At 43.9% G+C, this 21097-nt stretch overlaps 2 protein-coding genes across 2 annotated transcripts in view; one reads left to right on the forward strand and one right to left on the reverse strand.

Annotated features, from left to right (window-relative positions):
- Positions 1-2240, forward strand: part of TERT (telomerase reverse transcriptase) — a 71677-nt gene extending 69437 nt beyond the window's left edge. The window contains exon 17 of the mRNA XM_088676196.1: positions 2191-2240. The gene's annotated coding sequence lies outside the window, so the exon portion shown is untranslated. The remainder of the gene's footprint in view (positions 1-2190) is intronic.
- The window catches only part of LOC148684727 (sodium-dependent neutral amino acid transporter B(0)AT1-like), a 31737-nt gene continuing 11278 nt past the window's right edge, over positions 639-21097 (reverse strand). Inside the window, exons 2-12 of the mRNA XM_088676206.1 lie at positions 19302-19442; positions 18389-18526; positions 13945-14126; positions 13508-13618; positions 12673-12785; positions 10489-10617; positions 9977-10127; positions 8208-8412; positions 7187-7346; positions 3979-4135; positions 639-2200 (exon numbers count right to left, since the gene is read on the reverse strand). Of these exons, the coding sequence (XP_088532332.1) occupies positions 2018-2200; positions 3979-4135; positions 7187-7346; positions 8208-8412; positions 9977-10127; positions 10489-10617; positions 12673-12785; positions 13508-13618; positions 13945-14126; positions 18389-18526; positions 19302-19442 (1670 nt within the window). The 3' untranslated portion in view covers positions 639-2017. The remainder of the gene's footprint in view (positions 2201-3978; positions 4136-7186; positions 7347-8207; positions 8413-9976; positions 10128-10488; positions 10618-12672; positions 12786-13507; positions 13619-13944; positions 14127-18388; positions 18527-19301; positions 19443-21097) is intronic.

Consider the following 21097-nt stretch of genomic DNA (forward strand, 5'->3'; position numbering starts at 1 on the left):
TCTGGTACCAGTGTCCATGTTAAGTCTGGTGGTTGTATTATTGTGGGTGAGGAGTTGTTTAAGATTGGGTGGCTGTCTGTAGGCAATGAAAGGTCTTCCTCCCAGAGCTTGAGAAAGGGAGCGGTCATTGTCCAGGAGAGGCTGTAGATCTCTGATGATGCGTTGTACTGTTTTAGCTTGGGAGCTGTATGTGATGACTAGTGGTGTTCTGTTATTTTCTTTTTTGGGTCTGTCTTGCAGCAGGTTCTCTCTAGGTATCTGTCTGGCTCTGTTGATCTGTTGTTTAACTTCATCAGGTGGATATTTTAGTTCTAAAAAGGTTTGCTGTAGATCTCTTAGGTGAGATTCTCTGTCATCAACAGCTATCAGTCAGTCAATCACCCATTTCCACCACCCTTCTGAGTGATCCCCCCTCCCCATCCCCACCCCTCCCCACCCCTTCTCTACATAAGTGCCTGGAAACTTCCATTTCACTGTATCTGAAGAAGTGTGCATGCACACGAAAGCTCATACCAAAATAAAAACTTAGTTGGTCTTTAAGGTGCTACTGAAGGAATTTTTTTATTTTACTTCGATCCAGACCAACACGGCTACCTACCTGTAACCATATATATATATATATATATATATATATATATATATATATTAGAGATGGGCAAGTTTATGGTCAAACTACGAAACTTTCTCCCGCAGGAGGCAGTGATGGTCTCCAACTTGGTTGGCTTTAAAAGAGGATCAGACAAATTCATGGGGGAGGAGATGGGTCCTAGCTGTTATGACTATTGCTCTCCCTCCACCGTGGGAAGCAGCGTGGCTTCCAAATACTGGGAACCACAGGAGGGGAGGTGCTTCAAGCAGCTAGGAAGCCTGCTCCCCATCACGTGCAGTTTCAAAATGATGGTGCAAATGTTCTTGGGAGTGCAGGGATGGGGTGTGCCAATGTGCCATGCGGCCCAGAGGCATTGCATTGGCAAAAAATGGCCACCCTCATTTGAAAAGAAAGGCTGCGGACCTCCCAATAACCCTGTTCGGAATTATTGGTCTATCAGAGCAGCAATTGTTTGATTTTAGCATTCATCTTTTCAGGTGAAATTTCAGGTGTATTTGGTGCCTGAAATTAGTGCCATGAATACATGAGCTCAAAGCAATGTTTTCAAAATATTTTCTCAGCAAAGTAAGTAATGGGATATGCTCCATTTTTATTTCCCCTGGAATTGTCAGGGGGAAATATATTTTTCTGTAATGCAACAATGGTGAGAGGCCTATTCTGGAATCTTGCCTAAAAAGTGATCTATGGCTACAAGTTTCTGTGTTCCCTTCACTAAGCCTTGTTTGTGTAAATCACTTAGAAAAATGTGACTTCTGTTTTAAAAACTCAGTAGCACATTATTTTATAATTGTGGCTGTCAGAACCATGTGGTTTTCCTTAACCCTTGCTGAGTAGTCCTCAAATAATTTGCATGTTTGAGACTTTTACTGTATTGCACATGGCCTTTCGGCAAGAACAGTTGTTGTATCTAGTTTATGTTTCTACAAATAAATGGGATGTTCTGTTGGCTGTAGGTGAAAGCATAATCAATCAGTCGTAAGAGTAGTGCCAGAAAAGATCCTTACTGTGGAATTACCATGTTTTGGATGGTGTCCACATAATGTCATCATTTTGTAATCAGCCCCTAGCAGTTTTCCCCTTTCTAAGTCTCATGTACCCAATGGCCTTAGGCAAAGCACTTTCTTTCAGTCTCAGCCCCCACACCTGCAATATAAGGATAAAAATGTGGACCTACCTCATATGGTCGGCATAGTAAGACTTACAAGATAATTATGTGTTATGTATTACGAACATTCCTGAGTGCTATATATAAAGATGCATTTATTTAGAAAATGGTTTTACATAGAAATCCTTACATTCATACTGATTGAATACCTTAAATTTGAGGATACATGTGGGGGGGGGGTTAATGGTCGGGATAGGATGGGGGAAACAAGGGTGACCAGATCGCCGAAACAAAAGTTAAGATCAGGTGCTACCAGTGCTGGTGTCTGGATGTATTTTGTGTATCTGTTTCTTTTTCAGTACGATTCTCCAAAGTTGGTAAATGGCTCCGAAAGGGATCATCAAACATGGTCCAGCTTCCAGCATGATAGAGATGGTGACAGCCCAGGTAGGGTACTTTTTTGACTCTTTTGCAGGAAAATGTACCTTTGGGAGAAACGAATGTATTGCATGAAGGCCACACTAAACTAAACAGCACAATCTTCTGTGGGTTTACTCAGAAGTAAATCCCATCAGGTTAAATGGGGATTGCTCCCAGGTAAGTGAGGATAGGAATTACAGCTGGTTAATACTTCAAAGTGAGAGCTAAGCAAAAGTTGGCAATGTTCTAAAAGGGAAAGGGAAGACTCCTGAGTTGCATGCAGTGTAGGGCTAAGACTATGGCTTTATCAGCACAAGGATGTCTCCTTACATGATGGGATGTTCTCTTCCTATTCTCCCCTTCTGTACCCAAATTTTGGGGTGCCATGGGAGAAGGAGAGGGGAAGAAAGTCCCATTGTGCTAGCAGCATGTTGTGTCTAACAAAAAACACTGTTTTTATGAACGCTCACTCCTGTCACACAAAGTGCTAAAATCTCTGTTTTTATGTAGGCTGGGACTTGATAGCAAACAGTTATCATCAAGGCTTATCATCTGAAAACTCATGAAGCTGAACAGATCTAGGGCTGGTCAGTGTCTGTATGGTTGACTAGCTGGGAACCACAATGGAATCCATCTGTCTTGGGAGAAAGTGGAAGAGGGTGCCTTTGTGGGTAAAGTCAAACCTTTAGAGAGTTACAGCGCCTACTGTGGCTGCAGATACCGATACAGAAAAAGCATGTTTGCTGCTACAGGTGCACTATGGCATTCCTTCTGTGTCTCACCCCCAGCGGTCATTCCTCCTCTGTCCACTACTGTAGAAACACGCCCTGTCTTTCTCCAGGCAATACCATCTTGTGAGAGGTACATACGCAAGTTTGTTGTCTCACTACACACACAACAGACACACACCTCCTGTGCCCCACAAAGAAGAAACAGCCCAGCAAGCATGTAGCCTTCTGTAAAGCCTGTTTTAGCTTCGTGTCCTAGATGGCAAGAGCCAGGAGCACTGTCAAGCCCTTGGTGGGCTGTAGTATATGACTGATGGCATCTTTGGGCTTGGTGTAAAGAGGATGTTTGTTTATTCAACCTGTTTTTAGGTTGCTCTTCAGGAATGCTCTTAGAGTGGCTTACAGCAGAGTAATAAAATCAAAATGTAGAACCATTAATTAAATGTCTCACTTAAACAAAAGAGGCAGGACAGTACAGTGGTCCCTCAACTTATGAAGTACTCGACTTACAAAATTTCGAGTTACGAATGAAAAAAAATGGTTGCATGCTTACGTTTTTATCGACATCCAAAAGGAAAACCATTGTGGTTTAGATGGGGTTTTCTCGACTTACGAATTTTAGATGTGGTTTACTCAACTTACGAATTTTTCCATTTCCAATGCACTCCTATGGGAAACCGTTTTTTCAACTTACAATTTTTTCGACCTACGAATGTGCATTCGGAACGGATTAAATTAAAGTCGAGGGACCACTGTAAATAACATAAAGCATCCTCAGTTGATTATGCTTGTGTAATAATAATTTTAAAATTTATTATTTATACCCTGCCCGTCTTACTCGGTCTCCCCAGCCACTCTGGGTGACTTACAGCATATCTAAAAAAATTAAGCATTAAAAATATGGTGATGTTCATTAGCTGCTGGACCCCCTAAGCCCGAGTGAACCATTGGTGATGGTCCAGGAAGTCAGTGCTTAAGCAAAGCATCTTTATCAATTCAGGAGTTCATAGCTGCAAGATTGGAGTGAGAGCTCAATCCCCACCCCCCATGCATGCAAATTAGGTAGTAGTAATGACTAGTAATGACTAGTAATGACTTGTATAAAGGTAACTTACATAATTTGGGTCCCAAGTATTGTAGCTTGATGGTGGCTCAACAAGTACGTAGGACAAAAAAATTAGAAACATTATCACTGGGGAGAAAAATAGCCACGTTGCCTTCCAATAACCTTTTAGTGGTCTTCCTATCATATCTTCCACATCTGCACTGAATCTGTTAATGAAATGGATATATTTAGTGAGGACAATTCACCTGCATTAAAAATGAAGCCAGTTAAACTTCCATTTCTGTTTCTCCTCTGACCGCATGCATGCTCATCACTTGATGAATGCAAGAACAAGTAGAGCAGCTACATAAGCATCACTCAAAAGAGGGAAACACAAACAAAAGAGGATTCAGGCTGGCGTAAAATGATTTTGTACTAATTTAGAAATTATTTCTGTGACTGAAATAGAAATAAAAAAATTTAAAAAAAATTCCTTCCAGTAGCACCTTAGAGACCAACTAAGTTTGTTATAGGTATGAGCTTTCGTGTACATGCACACTTCTTCAGATACACTGAAACAGAAGTCACCAGACCCTTATGTATAGTCAGGGGGTGGGGAGGGGTATCACTCAGAAGGGTGGTGGGAATGGGTGATTGGCTAATAGGAGTGGTAAACCTGTTTATGACTGTTAACGACTGCAATTGGTCTTGCAGGAAAAAGTAAGGGGTGAGATGGCTAAAGAAAGCTTTATCATGTATAATGAGATAAGAATCCAATGTCCTTATTCAGACCAGGTCTCTCCATGGTTTTAAGCTTGGTAAAGAGTTGCAATTCAGCAACTTCTCTTTCCAGTCTGTTTCTGAAATTTTTCTGTAATAAGACAGCTACTTTGAGATCTTGTATAGAATGTCCTGGGAGAATGAAGTGTTCTCCTACTGGTTTCTCTGTCTTGTGATTCCTGATGTCAGATTTGTGTCCATTTATCCTTTGGCGTAGGGTTTGACCGGTTTGTCCAATATAGAGAGCTGAAGGGCACTGTTGGCATTTGATGGCATACACAATGTTAGAAGATGAGCAATTAAATACTACTGAGATGGTATGTTTGATGATGTTGGGGCCAGTAATGGTGTTGTATTACATGTCTCCATAGTGGGGAAGACTGACCAGCTAGCCTGTTCCGTCTCCTTTCCAGGTTTTAACTGCTGGTGGGAAACTTTGAAGCCTCTCCTCTCCCTGCCTAGAGTTCTTCATCTTTTAAACCAGAGGGATTTTGAAATCAAGGACTACCTCAAATATAGATCTATCCTCTCTGTAAGCTGCTTGGGCTGTTAAGTAGGCCACATGCACCCTTCCCCCACCCCCACCCCCAATCAAATGATCGTTTGCATAAATGAATTAAACACAACAGATAGGAAACCTTTATCCTATTGCAAATTGTGGGGTGTATATCGCCAAATTATGCATAAGGCTGCAAACCTTAGCTGGGATCTTATTCCCACTGAATGCAATGGAATTTATTTCTGAGCAGGCGGACATGGGATTATACTTCAAATACAATAACCAGGTATCTCTTGCTGCACCTAGGCCAGTAAGAGATCTGGCAGATTTTCCTGCTTCTCTTAAAGATCTTTTTATGTCATCAGGCCTGCATTGCTGTTTAATGTTTTGATGAGCTAGCTATTTCCATAATTATTTGTACTGCTTGCAGTTGTATTTTATGTTAATGTTGTACATCACCCCCAGTGTTTTATTTGGCTGTACAGAAATGCTTTTATAAATAAATAGACTAAATAAAGGTTTGTTGCTTAGAATGTTGTTTTCACAGGATAAAGGAGGGAAATAGAAGTGTCACACCTCACCAGCTTATCAATGGGCTTGGTTCTCACGATCCACTGATGAGGGGTGCCGGTTTCTGGCTGCCATTTAAAGCTTGCAGAAATTGGAACGAGTTCTCACTGGTGCTGATAAACCTGCATCCTGGGCTGTACCACTCCAAATAGCAATGGCTGTTGGTGACTGTACCTCTTCAGACTGAATGCCCCTCATATTAAACATAACAGCTCAGTTTTGAAACACTACCCACTAAAGCAGTCTGAAGCAGTCCAGATTAGACACCGGTTTACCTTGTAAACCCTCTTCAAGCATTAGAGGTAGTTTCCACATAAGTGGGGAAGCAGGCTGGGGGTGGGGGGTGGGGGCAAGGCCTCCATCACTATAAAATCCTGTAGGTGGATTAGGCTAATTTTCCTGGGAATTTTCAGGCATTCCAGAATCTGTCTAAACAAATCTGCAGTTAAGTTTCAAGCTAGGCAGTTCAACAGAAATCGGGTCCTCCCTAACAAGAGGGTGTTGCGGTGCGACCTGGCTCCCAGACCCTGTGTTGTGGGTGGGAACATTGGAGCAGCCACAACACCCTATTGGTGGTCCCTCGATCTTGGGAGCAATTGGGCATGAGGGATGCCAGTCAAAGTGATCGAGGGACCACTACTTAAGTTGATGCACGTGTCCCTGAGCTTCCTCCTTTGAGCTCAGTGCATCGGAACACCGGCCCACCTCTCCCTATATTTAGGGCTTGCGCTTGACCTTGCTATGCCATTGTGTGTCGCCTGTCGTTGGGACAGGAGCACGGCAGGAATTTTCCCCACTTGGCTGATTGGCTGGTGCCACTTGGGTTTCGCCTGCCGCATAGCAAATCGTCACAACTTGTAAGGTTGCGGATAGGCTCTGGTTCAAGTGGATAGGGGTGGCAGGATGCCTAGCCATCCCTATGCATTAGGTATTCCTTTAAGAAGGAATCCACGGACTCATGGTTGGTCTTCCCTGTGAGGGGTTGTGCCCTGAGCCTGAGTCCAGGGGACATCTGGGTGGAGGCCTAGCAGACCCCCCTGCTTGCCACTGTCCCAGGTGTTCACCCATGGCGGACTAATGGTTGGTGCCCAGGGTCAGTGCTGCCTGCAAGGGTGCAGGGAGCTAGTCGAACCAGAGCCTATGCAACCACTCACTTAATTGTAATCAAAAAAGTTGTGGCCTAAATTCTGCCAAAAACCAAACCTAAAATTTGAGTCTTGTGTGAATTTATTTCTGGGGATGGTTAAAAGCTCTCCACATGCAAATGCTGAATTGGTAGTTCTGTTGAACCGTCTAGCTTCTCCATAGTGTGTTCATTTCTTAATAGAAATGCTTACTTATGAAAACAGCCTCACATGTTCACCTGCCTTGACTTGCTTGTGCACCTAAGGACTTATCCAGATACATATGCGAAGAAACATAGCCATACCTTTTCATTCCATAAATAAATGAAATACCGACCACTTCAAAGAAAATAATGATGAGCAAAGGTAATGTCCCTGCATAGGAGTCAAACATCTCAAGCCAGTAGCTTCCTGATCTCAGAGCAAAAAGCAGGCCCAGCAGAAAGGCAGTAAGGCATAGTAAACCTAAAGACAACAACATTCATTAGTCAATTAACACAAATGAAATAAAAGAAAACCTAACCATTGGTGTTTACATGTGCGTTTATAATCAATCCCAATACGTCTGTTCTGTTCTTGCCAAACACCCAAGTTCTGCCACTCTCCTATCCTTAACAGTTAATGGGTACAATGTGGCATCATTAAGACTATACAGTTTCTGCTCACCAGATTATTGTTATTGTTGTTATTACTGTTTATTAATTTATATACAGTCAAACCTCGGTTTACGCCTACCACGGCAAGCAACCGCTTCGGCGAGCGACTGCCGCGGACCCGGAAGTGTTTACATTCGGGTTCCATGGCGTCGGATGCACAGACGCGGAACGGATTGCCGTCGCAAACCAAGGTACCACTGTACCACCCTTCCGAGATATCAGGGCAGTTCACAAGATAAAAAAAGCAAAAAAGAACAAAAGAACAAAAATGAAACAATAACCCCCGCTCCCACAAACACATTTAAAAGGCCATAGAATTAGCACAAGGCCTGGTTGAAGAGGAACTTTTTTTGCCTGGCACCTAAAGGTGTTTAATGAAGGTGCCAGCCAAACCTCCCTGGGGAGGTTAATGAATCTAGAAAGAACATATCTTGAAACAATGGAAGCAGCTAAGAGAATGAGCAATGAGCCAGGATGTTCCCCCTCTGAAATACTGTCTCGCCCACGAACCCTATCTCAGCTCCCATCTGCAATTCAGAGATAGTGCTAAGGTGTTGTTGTTTACGATTACTGAAATAATGTACATGAAGCACTTTGAACCGAGTAAAACACCATATTAATCTTGAGCATTATTATCAGCAAAGAAAAGTATTTGAGGAAGATGCCTTACCACATACAGCCTCCTTGCATATGTATCTAGACACAATGCGAGATTCTGTGAGAGGCGTCAAGATACTTTGAACAAGTCCAAACATGGAAGATATACCAAGACTGAAGAGCATGAGAAAATACATAATTCCCCAAGTGTTTGATCCAGGCATCTTAAGCATGATTTCAGTGAACACAATAAAGGACAAGCCGGTTCCAGAAACACTCTGCAAAATTCACAAATAATGGTAAAATCTGTCAGATTGATTTCCAAATGTCATTTATTCTAATGAAGAGGCAAAATGCTGTATTAACATTTAGCCATCATCTGGAATAAGATACAGTCATTGTCAATGACAAGTTCTTATTGGGGTGGGTGTGGAAAACAAAAAAACCCTCTTGACCTTGACCTTCGACACCTGAGATGTGCATTTTTAGGACTCAACGTGTTTTAGTGGTATTAAGTTGCTGTAATCTGTTTTTAGTGTTGCATTTTAAATTGTTGTCACTTGCCCTGGGAGCTAAGGGTAAAATAAAGGTAATAAAATACTGTAATAATAAAAGCAGCCACCTAAGCTCACAGGTTGCTTTCTGTGGTTCTTTTAGTGCTCACACGTACAGACACAGGTATGGTTTTTGTGTCTCTCTGCAGAACTTTAAGGGAAAACTTCACAAGATGGACAAGAGTTTTGGTGGGTACCCTGAGCCCCTTCTTCTATGTGCAAGCATAGTGTGTGTGTGTGGGGGGGGGTAAATTGTGTTTCTTCAGAGATAACCAGGCAAACAACCTGTGGTCCCTGTGCACTCATACGTATGGGTAGAGTGACAAGCTAGTTTACCAGAGACAGAGGAGCTTGTATGAAGCTAAAGAGCTAAACACAGCACTTCTGAAAAAATTTCCTGCCTGGGCCATCACATCAACGGTAGCTGAAGAGCCAGGTCTGTGACCACCTTGCAGCATGGCAGAGGTCCAGCAGAGAAACTCTACAGAAAAATGCAGTGGAAGCTGCAGAAGCCTTCATAGAATGTGACCAGACCCGTTCCAGAGAAGGAAGCCATGTCAGTGTTGTCTGTCATCGCTTCCTCTCAGGTGAGGTTGCATTGCTTGCCTGGCACCCAAAATACCACATACCACTGTGAAGGAGAGGAGCAAGACAGCAGGGAGGTTGACATGGAGCAAGTGCTGCAACAGGAGCAGCGGGTTGGCTCTGCCGCAGCAGCCACCCTCACCAAGCTCCCCACTGTCTTACCCTCCCCCATAAACAATGCCAATGTGCACTGTTGGGAAGCTGGTGGGGCAACCTAGCCCCACTTGTGCCACCCTACTGGTCCCTATTAAATGCACTACCTGTCATGGCGAAAACCGCAAAAGCTCTGGATGAGCCCTAACCATTCAGGTCCTATTCAGCAAAAGCCCATGGTGCATGATTGCTGGTAATGGAGACACCATTACTGTATGCCCAAGCCAGGGAACATATAGCCATCAGGTCCTATCAACAGAAGCAGCCCTGCCCTTGCCTTCCATGCACCCGCTTAAAACCTGCATGCCATGACAGAAGGCAACAGCCAGAAACCCAGCTCACAGCATAAGGTGCTGAAGTCTGAGACTACCGTATTTTGTACCATTTCCTGTAAATAGGTGGCTTGGCAGAAAAACAGCATATGAATGCCATCAAGAACTAACGCCATGTCTGTGGCAATATCCCCAGAAAGTGGCTTATTTTAGTGACTACTAAATCAGTGCATACCGTACTTTTATGACTGGAACATTTTGTAATGAGAGTACGATACCTGATCAAGGAAATGCTGGAGATCACAATTTGTCAGGTTGAGAGCTGCAAGTTTATTGATATCCGTTCCGTTCAAGTAACTGAGCCAAAATGCGCCACTGTCTACAGTGATGTTGTCCTTCCTGAATACCTTGGTGATGTATTTGACATTTCTGTCAGTAAAATCAGGAGTGATATGAATTATTTGAATTGCCTAACAAAAACAAAAACAATTTGCTTCGAATAGGGGCGGGGTAGGGGCAGTACGGGTTTATGAGCAACCACTGACGTGCACAGGGACCCGGAACACAACCCCCACACAAATGATGCACATGGAACATGCAGAGTTATATACTTTGTGTTCTATGCTACAATCTTATTTTAATTCTGCCCTCTGGGGTCCCCTAAAGTGGTTTTTTTTTGGGGGGGGGGTGATGACACAAAATTCTAGACAATGAAAAACAAAAATTGACAACAGAGGGCTTGGACCAACACCTTAAATTGGTTCCTAACTGTGAAACTTGAACGGCTCACCTTGCCAAGCATTCTTCATAGGCCACTGTTGCTTTGAACCCCAGAATTGAAAAAATTGGGATTGACGCAAACAAAGATGTCATAGAGTTTATTGATGCTATCATGACAGCATCCCGTTCACAGTCATTACTAGGAAAAACAAGTACATAACAACCTGATTAAATGTTACAAAGGACAGCACAGATTCTATAACGTCTAATGTTGTACATTTATTATTTTATTTGAAGTACTTGTAATCTACTCTTCACTATTTATAATTCCAGAACAGTTAAAAAACAAAACAAAAAGGCAATGGTAGACAGATGGCATGATGCTGTTTTATACTCAAAAGAACTTTATGGAGTAAAGCTATATTGAGAACATGCAGCCGCCTCAGTCACTTGCCTTCTGATCAAAAATAAAAACTCTCAAGTCAAGGCTTTGCAGCTGACTTCAGTGTTGTTGTTGTTTAGTCATTTAGTCGTGTCCAACTCTTTGTGACCCCCATGGACCAGAGCACGCCAGGCACTCCTGTCTTCCACTGCCTCCTGCAGTTTGGTCAGACTCATGCTGGTAGCTCCGAGAACACTGTCCAGCCATCTTGTCCTCTGTCGTCCCCTTCTCCTTCTGCCCTCCATCTTTCCCAACATCAGGGTCTTTTCCAGGGAGTCTTCTCTTCTCATGAGGTGGCCAAAGTATTGGAGTCTCAGCTTCAGGACCTGTCCTTCCAGTGAGCACTCAGGGCTGATTTCCTTCAGAATTAATAGGTTTGATCTTCTTGCAGTCCATGGGACTGTCAAGAGTCTCCTCCAGCACCATAATTCAAAAGCATCAATTCTTCGGCAATCAGCCTTCTTTACGGTCCAGCTGTCGCTTCCATACATCACTATTGGGAAAACCATAGCTTTAACTATACGGACCTTTGTCAGCAAGGTGATGTCTCTGCTTTTTAAGATGCTGTCTAGATTTGTCATTGCTTTTCTCCCAAACAGCAGGCATCTTTTAATTTTGTGACTGCAGTCACCATCTGCAGTGATCATGGAACCCAAAAAAGTAAAATCTCTCATTGCCTCCATTTCTTCCCCTTCTATTTGCCAGGAGGTGATGGGACCAGTGGCCATGATCTTAGTTTTTTTGATGTTGAGCTTCAGACCATATCTTGCGCACTCCTCTTTCACCCTCATTAAAAGGTTCTTTAATTCCTCCTCACTTTCTGCCATCAATGTTGTGTCATCAGCATATCTGAGGTTGTTGATATTTCTTCCGGCAATCTTAATTCTGGCTTGGGATTCATCCAGTCCATGATGAATTCTGCATAGAAGTTAAATAAGCAGGGAGACAATGTACAGCCTTGTCATACTCTTTCCCCAATTTTGAATCAATCAGTTATTCCATATCCAGTTCTAACTGTAGCTTTTGGTCCCACATAGAGATTTCTCAGGAGACAGATGAGGTGATCAGGCACTCCCATGTCTTGTTTCCCACTGCCACATTCCTGAGGGCCCCAGTCCTGCCACTCACCACCTGGCCCACGGCAGGGCCTGATGAGCTCTATAAAAGACTGCTGCCGCCACTGCTGCTAACCAGAGAGGGCTCCGTTTGTTTTGTTTTTTGTTTAAATTGCTGTTATTTTTTACCTATGTCATTTTAAGCTGTGATATTAATGCTGTATTCTTCGTTTTAGATTTTGATATATGTGGAAATTGTTTTTCATTTGGTTGTGCATTTTTGATGTGGTTTATTTATTGTTTGTGACTTTTGTAATTCTGTATATCTTGTCATGTTGTAAGCTGCCTTGAGCATAGCTTTCAACTGTTGAAAGGTGGCATACAAATAAAAAATGAAATGAAATGAAAAAAAAAATCACTCCTAGCCTTCCTGCAGATGATGTGGAAATCTTCACATGCAGACATATGTATGCAACCTACCACTGTTTGTGTGTGACAGCCTGTGTACTGGGGCATTTGCCCAACACTGGCATTGCAGAAAGAACAATAGAGAACATCTTTGGGACTCTCACACAGGGAAACATCAAGCGAACAGAGCCAGCCGCTTTTCCTGGGTTCCAGTGTGGGCTGAATGAGAACTGAGTCTTGTCTCCAGAGATCATTGAGGTGTCATCTCATAGAACTTGATTTGACTGCATCAAACAGCTCCTCTCCACATTGTGATCGGAAGCTAACACAACTGCAAGATTATACCTACTTTGATGGGTTGTAGCTTGAATATGCTATGAGTCCACCTAATCCTAAAGAAAGAGAGGCAAAAATCTGGGTGGCTGCATCAAGCCAGGCACGTGGATTGTTGATCTTCTTGAGCTGTGTGAGAGAGACACAGAGAGAGCTCAGGGATAAACACATTATTAGTCTCATAATTTATGTGTGTATTTCACTGATAAAGGCCTTCCTGGCAAGCAGTGGAAAACTAGTGTGTTTTCTGAATTCAACAAATTCAGAACAGAATAATGCATTAGACTGGCAAACAAGTGTTTCACAAACTCCCTGCTGGGGGCTTCTTGGAGGGGGAGAATCAGTGTGTAGGAAAGAGCTCTTAACTCTTTCCATGGTTGGTGATACTCCCTTACAAATGCTCACTAGGCTGCTTTTACCTTCACTTCCAGTCTTGGACCCTGCCAGACAGAGAAACAAAAAGCAGCCAAGGGGAGCATTTGTAGAGAAGAACTGGTGGGCACAAGGAGGATTAAGTACCTGCCCACTGGCTTCCTCTGCAAATGCATCTCTTCCTCTCTGGCATTTGCCCCAGCATTGCATGTCAAATACAGAACTGGGACACCCCATGCTTGCACAATGAAATGTAGTTCTGCCCTGGCTGCCTAGAAATAAGATTTGACCCAGGGTTGTCTACATTCGTGAATTCTAGCACAATTGCCAGAATATGTGTGGATCCCAACTAGTATTAAGTGGTAAACAAATAAGCAGCAGGGAGGAAAGTTCAAAGTTCAAAGCCACCTCTAAAAAGACCAAGGCAGACTTTCCGTACATCATCTGGAATACCAAGGATCAATTGAATAAATACTTGCATTAGGAGTCATGAAGTAGACTAATCCATGAAAAGCTCCTGGGAGAGTCAGTCCATAAATAAGGAATAATGTTAGAATTAGGTAAGGAAATGTGGCTGTGAGATACATTGCCTAAGAGGAAGAGCAAAGCAGAGAAGAAAAAAGTGAGTGTCAGGAACAGATGAAGGCAACACCATGAAATATATAAGCACTTGAGATAGATAATATTCTGTCTGGACTGTACCATTTCTGACTGTAGGCAGGTAATAAGATGATCAAACACATACCAAAAATACCTCCTGCATCTGGAATCTAACCTAGCGTCCTCTCAGACACAATAGTTTTCAATGGGCAGGTGCCTTTTAAAAAATATGATACAACATTCGTTCATGTGGTGCAGTCCAAAGATGGCTTTACCACCTCAGTAAGGACCAGGTCCTGTAATACTCCCTGCTCACCTTTCCAGTCGATTCAATTCCTCGTACTGTACAAATGAACACAATTAACCAGCAGGTTGCCAAACATAAAACCAGCCACCACTGAAGAGGGCCACTGTTTCCAATATCTGTGCTTATGTTTAAAGTGTACCTATACCAGAAATAATTGGTAGGTGTGCTTTTGTGACATTCTTCAATAAGTTCTGAAATAACAAGCACAAAAAGCATTATCAAAACAGATAGAATCATAGAAGAGTTGGAAAGGATCTTGACCATCATCTAATCCAGGCATCCCCAAACTTTGGCCCTCCAGGTGTTTTGGACTACAATTCCCTTCATCCCTGACCACTGGTCCTGATAGCTACGGTAGGGTTCATGGGAGTTCCACCCCCCCCCCAGGCAGGAATAATCAGTTGTCCCATACGGAGATCGAACCTGCAATGTTGGTGTTATCCACACCATGCTCTAACAGACTTTCCTAATAGGGTGCCATCCAGTTGTTTTGGACTAGAACTTCCATCAGCCCCAACCAGCACAGCCAATGGTCAGGAATTCTGGGAGTCATAACCCAAGACATCTGTGAGTCAACAGGTTGGGGAAGACTATTGTAGATTCGTTAAGTTCTACACACCACTGGAATAATATTGAGTAACCTGTATGTCATGTTATTTATTTGATTGCAAAGGAAAGTTCCTTCTGGGGCTTCCAGTATGTCGCCCGATCTGACCGGCGGGGTTTGTCTCGAGCTCCGAGACAGGACAGCTTTGCTGGGGGGGGGGAGGGCTGCGAAAGCGCTGCAGCGCCCCAAAAGAGTCCCAGAAAGAGTGTTCTGGGAACGAAGTGTTCAGCGGTGCCTCAATTTTGGCGATTCCCCAAGTCTCCGGTGAGCTCTAATAAGAGCCCCGGAGCGAAGGGTTGCAGTCGCGGGGGCCATTTTGAACGTCAGTGTTACCCTAGCGAAGTGAAGCTTCGAGCCGGAGGTGGTGAGCGGCAGATTTTTCCAAAATACAAGATCCGGAAAATTGGACTCCGTGAGTAAAGGATTGAAATTCTATTTTATTAGCTTATAATTCGGAACGGGAGAGAGACCTAAAAAAACGGAAGCCATCTCCTCCCACAGATTGACTTAAGAAGCAGCCGAAAAATATCCGTAGCCGGGAAAAGAAATTTATTTTTTACCAAGAAACTTTCAAGGACTTAAAAAAGATTCTCCCCTCAAGGCAGGGTAAAAGGGGAGAAGGATATTTGCAGTTAAAATTCCCTGCAATGACGGGAATTAAAAGTTGGAAAAGCCTCCTCCCTCTCCGGAGATGGCGGTCCTGACAGACCAGCGAGTTAAAGGGATTGGGAAGAAGGAATAAAAAGGAAAAGACTGAACTGACTTTGCGGAGGTACTTTGTTAAAAAGTTTTTAGAGGTGATTGTAACAGCAATCAAGAAGAAACAATGCAGCCAGTTTGTGTTAAATGTCAATGGAGGAATATGTAGCAACCATTTCAGTTTTCTCAGGAAAGTGCTGACCTTGAAAAGGTCTAGAAATGTCAACAAAAGTTTATGCACCTGGATTTCAGCAGGAAGTTTTGAAACTGCTCTGGGAATTGAGAGTGTGCTATGATATACTACAACAGCGAGAAGGGGAACAACATTTACAAGCAGAGGACAATATCATCAATAACTCAATATTAGAAGAAGACATTAAGGTCAATGAACTGAACGACAGTGACATTTTACAGACTGAGGACAGTAGAGTTAAGACGGAAACGTCAGAGGAAGATATCAAGGAAAATGAACTGAAGGTCGTTGAGAATTTAAAACAAGAAAAAAGTTACCAGGAGGGAAAGCAGGAAAATGTCCAACAAGAATGGCTTGAGACTAGAGTTCCTACATTGAGGGAAAAACAGAACTTTTTTGGATCCCAGAACATTTACAAAGTAACAAGTGTTCAAAGAAAGGGAGAAGTCCAGGGGAACAGAGCTGTTTGGGTGGTAAAACATGGCAGGAAGGGGGTGGGATAAAGTAGGAAAGATGTTTTTGATATCAGGACGGATAAAAAGGATGGAAAAACTGGATTGCGGACTTTGGATCTTGCTGGAATGGAAGGGACTGGCTGGGACCGGGGGGGGGGGGGAGAGGAAAAACCGAGAATAAATGGAAAAATTAAAAATTGGGAAGGTAAAAAGGATTTAGATGTATGGAGGCACTTGGAAAGAAATTGTGGCAACGGAGGAAAGGATGGTTAATTTTATGGGAAGTTAGGAGTAATAATTAATCAAGAATATTAGGAAAATAATTGTTGAGGGGTGAATAATAGAATGGACGATTGGGCTCTTCGCCCCTCCCGTTTCTCCCTTGCTTTCTGGGGACTCCTGGTGGCAGGGGGGGCCCTTGGGGTGGGGGGTGGGGGGGAGGGAGCACAATTGGAAAAAGAATTATTTTGGAACCTCCCTTGCCCCTAGGGACCCATCGTGGCAGGATGGGTCCTGGGGGGGAGGTGGGGGGATGAAATAATATTAAAAGAGAATTCAGTAGAAAAAAATGGATAGTATGTTAAAAATAAGATTGGGAAGTTTGGAAATAGAATTGGGAATATGAATAGAAAACTGCTTAATTGAGATTTTAAAATGCAAATCTGGAAGGGGGGAGGTAGGGGAAGCCCATATAAAAATGTTTATGAAGAATGAATAGATACACACACACACACACACACACACACACACACACACACACACACATATATACATATATATATATATATATATATATATATATATATATATATATATATATATATTTCTTTTTTTTCTTTCCCCCCCCCTCTTTTTAGCTTTTTTTCTTTTTGGGGGGAGGGGATTACTTTTCTTTTTGGGGGTGGGGGAGGGAGGGATGGGTTTTTTTTCTTTTTTCTTCTTTTTCTTTAGTAGATATGTATGGATAGATAGTTGGGTGGACACTCTTCTCTGTCTTGCCTCGTAACCCAGGGCCCACTGGTGGCAGAAGAGGACTCTGGGGGAGGGAGGATGGGGAGGGGGATAAACCCTAACTATAAAATGGACCACCTCCAACTATCCGCCCGGCACAGGACCTTCTCGTGGCAGGAGGGGGCTCGTGGGGGGGGTGGAAGAGGATGGAATGAATTTGATATGTGTCTTATTTTGTAAAATCAATAAAAAAATATTTAAAAAAAGAAAAAAGAAAAGTTCCTTCTGTTGTAGAGGGCTTCTTTCCCATTCTGCACCAATAGAACGTGCAGATGATATACTGTACTGCATTTTAAAAACTCCATTCCATGTTTTGTTGTGTTTTGTTTTGAAGGAAAGTGTGAACCTACCATAAACCTCTCTCCTCTGGAGTCCTAGACTGAGGTATTGTTTAGTTTGGGGAATAGCCTCCTCTTGATTGACAAACAGGGCATCCCGAAAGAATGCCATCAAGAGGAGATGCTTCACCTCAGTTCTCAGTCCAAGCCTGGAGCAAAACTCTCTAGCCCTACACATATTTGGGTTAGGGATGCAACCAGGCACAGCCTCAGGTGAATGAATATGTGCCTCATCCTCTAGAAGCAATTCCATGAAGGGGAAGGGGCAGGAATGGGGCCTTTCTTCAGGCATCAATTCTCTCTGCACAGGAGGCTCTTTCTTGGCATAACTAGTAAACTTTAAGCCAGGAGTGGGGAACCTTTGGACCTCCAGCTGTCATTGAACTACACCTCCCATCAGCCCTAGCAAGCAGGCAGGGGTGGGGCTGGTGCGTGTCCCAGGGGTGTAGTGTGCTGCCCGCAGGGGTGTGGCTCGCATCCTAGGGGTGGGGCTGGTGCGCGTCCCGGGGGCATGGCATGGCACCCAACACGGGGGGGCAGCCGCAATGGCCCCCTACCGGGATTGCACTGCCAGTGGCGGTGCACTCCCCCCCCACTCCTCTTCCTCCGCCAGTGGCTGCCACTGGTGGATTTTGAATCCATAGACATACCACATTACCAAAGATGTAGAGCAAGCCTGGAGATTCTTGATAAATGTTGCTATTTTGAATGAATAGCATACAAATGAATGCTTAAGCCACATTTGATGTGCAGTTCAGCTGAGGTGTGTAACAGCGTATGCACAGATGATTGCACCATGAACGGTAATTGGGAAGATTGCAAGCGGGAGGGGAAATGAAGCAAGTAATGCACATTGGGAACAAACATCCCCACCCTGTCTCTGGTGTGCACAAATGCAACCTGACACACAGACACAGCTGATAATGTGCGCATAGCCTACACTGAAAAATTTACTCCTGTAGGGCTCTGTGTCTAGACCTTGCTTATCCAAATAACTGGCCAGAGTCAAAGGAGGCATGGCAGGGACACACCTGGGTCTGACAATTGCTGACTGTGGCAGAGTTGGACAGACAATTTAATGCAGTGGTTTAAGGATACATACAAAAGCAGATACTAATAACAGAAAGAAGCAAGAGACTTGGGAACTCACCTGGTTTGCTGGTATCTGTTGGGCAGGAACTCCAAGGTAACGGGTTTCGAAAAGAGTTTATAAAATACCACAAAATCCAGGCCATAAGCATATTGTAATAGAGAATCACTAGGAAGCACACTATCACAGAAGTGTAACCTGTGGAATATACAAGCACACTCAAATTTTGCATGAACAAAGTAAATTGCTGTTTAACATATATATTGCACGAGTCTGATTCGCACAATAGAAAGATCAAATCCAATTACTACCTAAACTCTGGCAGTCTGGAAAACAACATTGCCCTGTGAATTAAATGTTGGTGCTAACAAACTGAGCAGTGGGGCAGGGGGAGCAGTTCCCATTCTGCCTCAGGTGGTGAAATCACACAGGTTGCCCCTGAGTGGCTCTGTTTATCATCCACACAGATAGGCATGCAACTGCCTGAGTTTACTACTACTGGGATGCGGGTAGCGCTGTGATCTAAACCACTGAGCCTCTTGGGCTTGACGATCAGAAGGTCAGCGGTTCAAATCCCGTTGCTCTGTCCCTGCTCCTGCCAACCTAGCAGTTCAAAAGCACGCAAGTGCAATTAGATAAATAGGTGCCACTATGGCATGAAGGTAAACAGTGTTTCTGTGCACTCTGGCGTCTGTCACGGTGTCCCATCGCACCAGAAGCTGTTTAGTCATGCTGTCCACATGACCCGGAAAGCTGTTTCAGACAAACGCTGGGTCCCTTGGCCTGAAAGCGAGATGAGCGCCACAACCCCATCATCGCCTTTGACTTGGGCTTCACTGTCCAGGGGTCCTTTACCTTTACCCTACCACTAATGGGTTTGCTATTACAGCCTCATGGAGTCCATGCGTTTCCAGGAAGGAGCAATGATTAGAAGATTGTATGATCACAAGTAAAGGCAGTTGCAGAAACATACCCATTCCTCCCAGGTAAGGTGAGATGTGCCACCAGACTTCAATGTTGTCTTTTTTCATGCGTTGCCCTACAGCTAATTCAAGAAAAAATATAGGGGTGCCTTCCAACAAAAACGCGGTGAGGTATGGAATCAGGAATGCTCCTAGAAACACAATAGCAAAGTACAGTTAGCTCATAACAGTGGCATAGTGTGGGGCTGCCCGCGCCCGGGGCGGGCAAGCCCCCAAAACTGGCGAAGCACACCTCCAGCCAAGTGGGGCCTTGCTGTGCCAGCTGCCTGCCCATGCAGGGGCATGTCCGGCCTGGCCAGGCCGCACTGGGGCCACCCCTTGTCCCCTCCCTGTGCTCCATGGGCCTGGACTACTTTGCTGCCTTCGCCAGGGTGGGGAAGCCAATACCTTTGGGGGGGGTGCCTGGTTGTGCCCCCTCAGAATTCTGCACACGGAGCTATGACCCCCATGGCCTCCACATACTACGCCACTGCTCATGCCCTCCTCCATCTCTAACTTTCTACTAGCATTATCTTCATACCAGCAGCATCTGTTAGGTACGTATGTTGTACATAAAATATGTTTTAAGTAAAGCAAAAAAGCTGTAGCAGTTGATAGAGTGGTGTTTTTTTCAAATGGTGATAAACTGGGGATAAGAAAACCTGGGGACACTACCTTAACTGCTATGGCTCCCAGTTGTGGCTCTTGAGAATTTTTCCATGAAGGGACAAGGATTCTACAGCTAAGGATTATTAAATTCCTCCATTGGGGAAGCTGTGATGTTGATATCAGATTCAAATTGGGGCTGCCCCTGCCCCCATGTAAACAATATGAGGGGCAGGGAGGTGTTGTGGAGGGAGCTAATCATGCCCTCCTGCTTAGGACTGTGCAAAAATGCAATAATTTACAACTGATTGTTAGAGGGGGTTTTGTGTTTTTTTTTTACTGTGGCATGCATTGAAAGTGCATCTAATTGGTGGAGATTAAACTGCATAAATTGGACTGCAAGAAGATCAAACCTATCCATTCTTAAGGAAATCAGCCCTGAGTGCTCACTGGAAGGACAGATCGTGAAGCTGAGGCTCCAATACTTTGGTCACCTCATGAGAAGAGAAGAATCCTTGGGAAAGACCTTGATGTTGGGAAAGATGGAGGGCACTAGGAGAAGGGGACGACAGAGGACGAGATGGTTGGACAGTGTTCTCGAAGCTACGAACATGAGTTTGACCAAACTGCGGGAGGCAGTGGAAGACAGGAGTGCCTGGCGTGCTATGGTCCATGGGGTCACGAAGAGTCGGACACGACTAAACGACTAAACAACAACAACAAACTGCATAAATTAGAGCTGATGTGGAAGATGTAGAAGGTGAAAGTCATGAAAAAATTGCTGCTTCATTGATTGAGAGTTCCTTGCTGCTGTTTTTGCACTTACATTTTAGCTAATTTTTATTCCTTTAAAAAATAATAATTCTGGAATGTAGGGTGGGGGGGGAGAATCAATTTTGAGGGAATCAGATAGTCAGCTCAGGTGTTCATAGCTCCCCAAACTAGGCCCTCCAGTACAACTACAACTCCCACCATCCCTAGCTAACAGGACCAGTGGTCAGGGATTATGGGAATCATACTCCCAAAACCTCTGGAGGGCCGAGTTTGGGGGTGCCTGGTCTACGTCGGTCTAAATTATCTGCTTTCCTTGAGAAGCAGAAGAGATTGCAAAAAGTTACAACCAGGAATGATGCTGCAAAGGAAGTTGCTCTTGGACAAAGTAGCTTGTTTCTAATCTCTTCACTTTTCAATAAGGAATAAT

Source organism: Zootoca vivipara, chromosome 8 (genome assembly GCF_965207765.1).
Source record: "Zootoca vivipara chromosome 8, rZooViv2.hap1.1, whole genome shotgun sequence".
Lineage (NCBI taxonomy): Eukaryota > Metazoa > Chordata > Lepidosauria > Squamata > Lacertidae > Zootoca > Zootoca vivipara.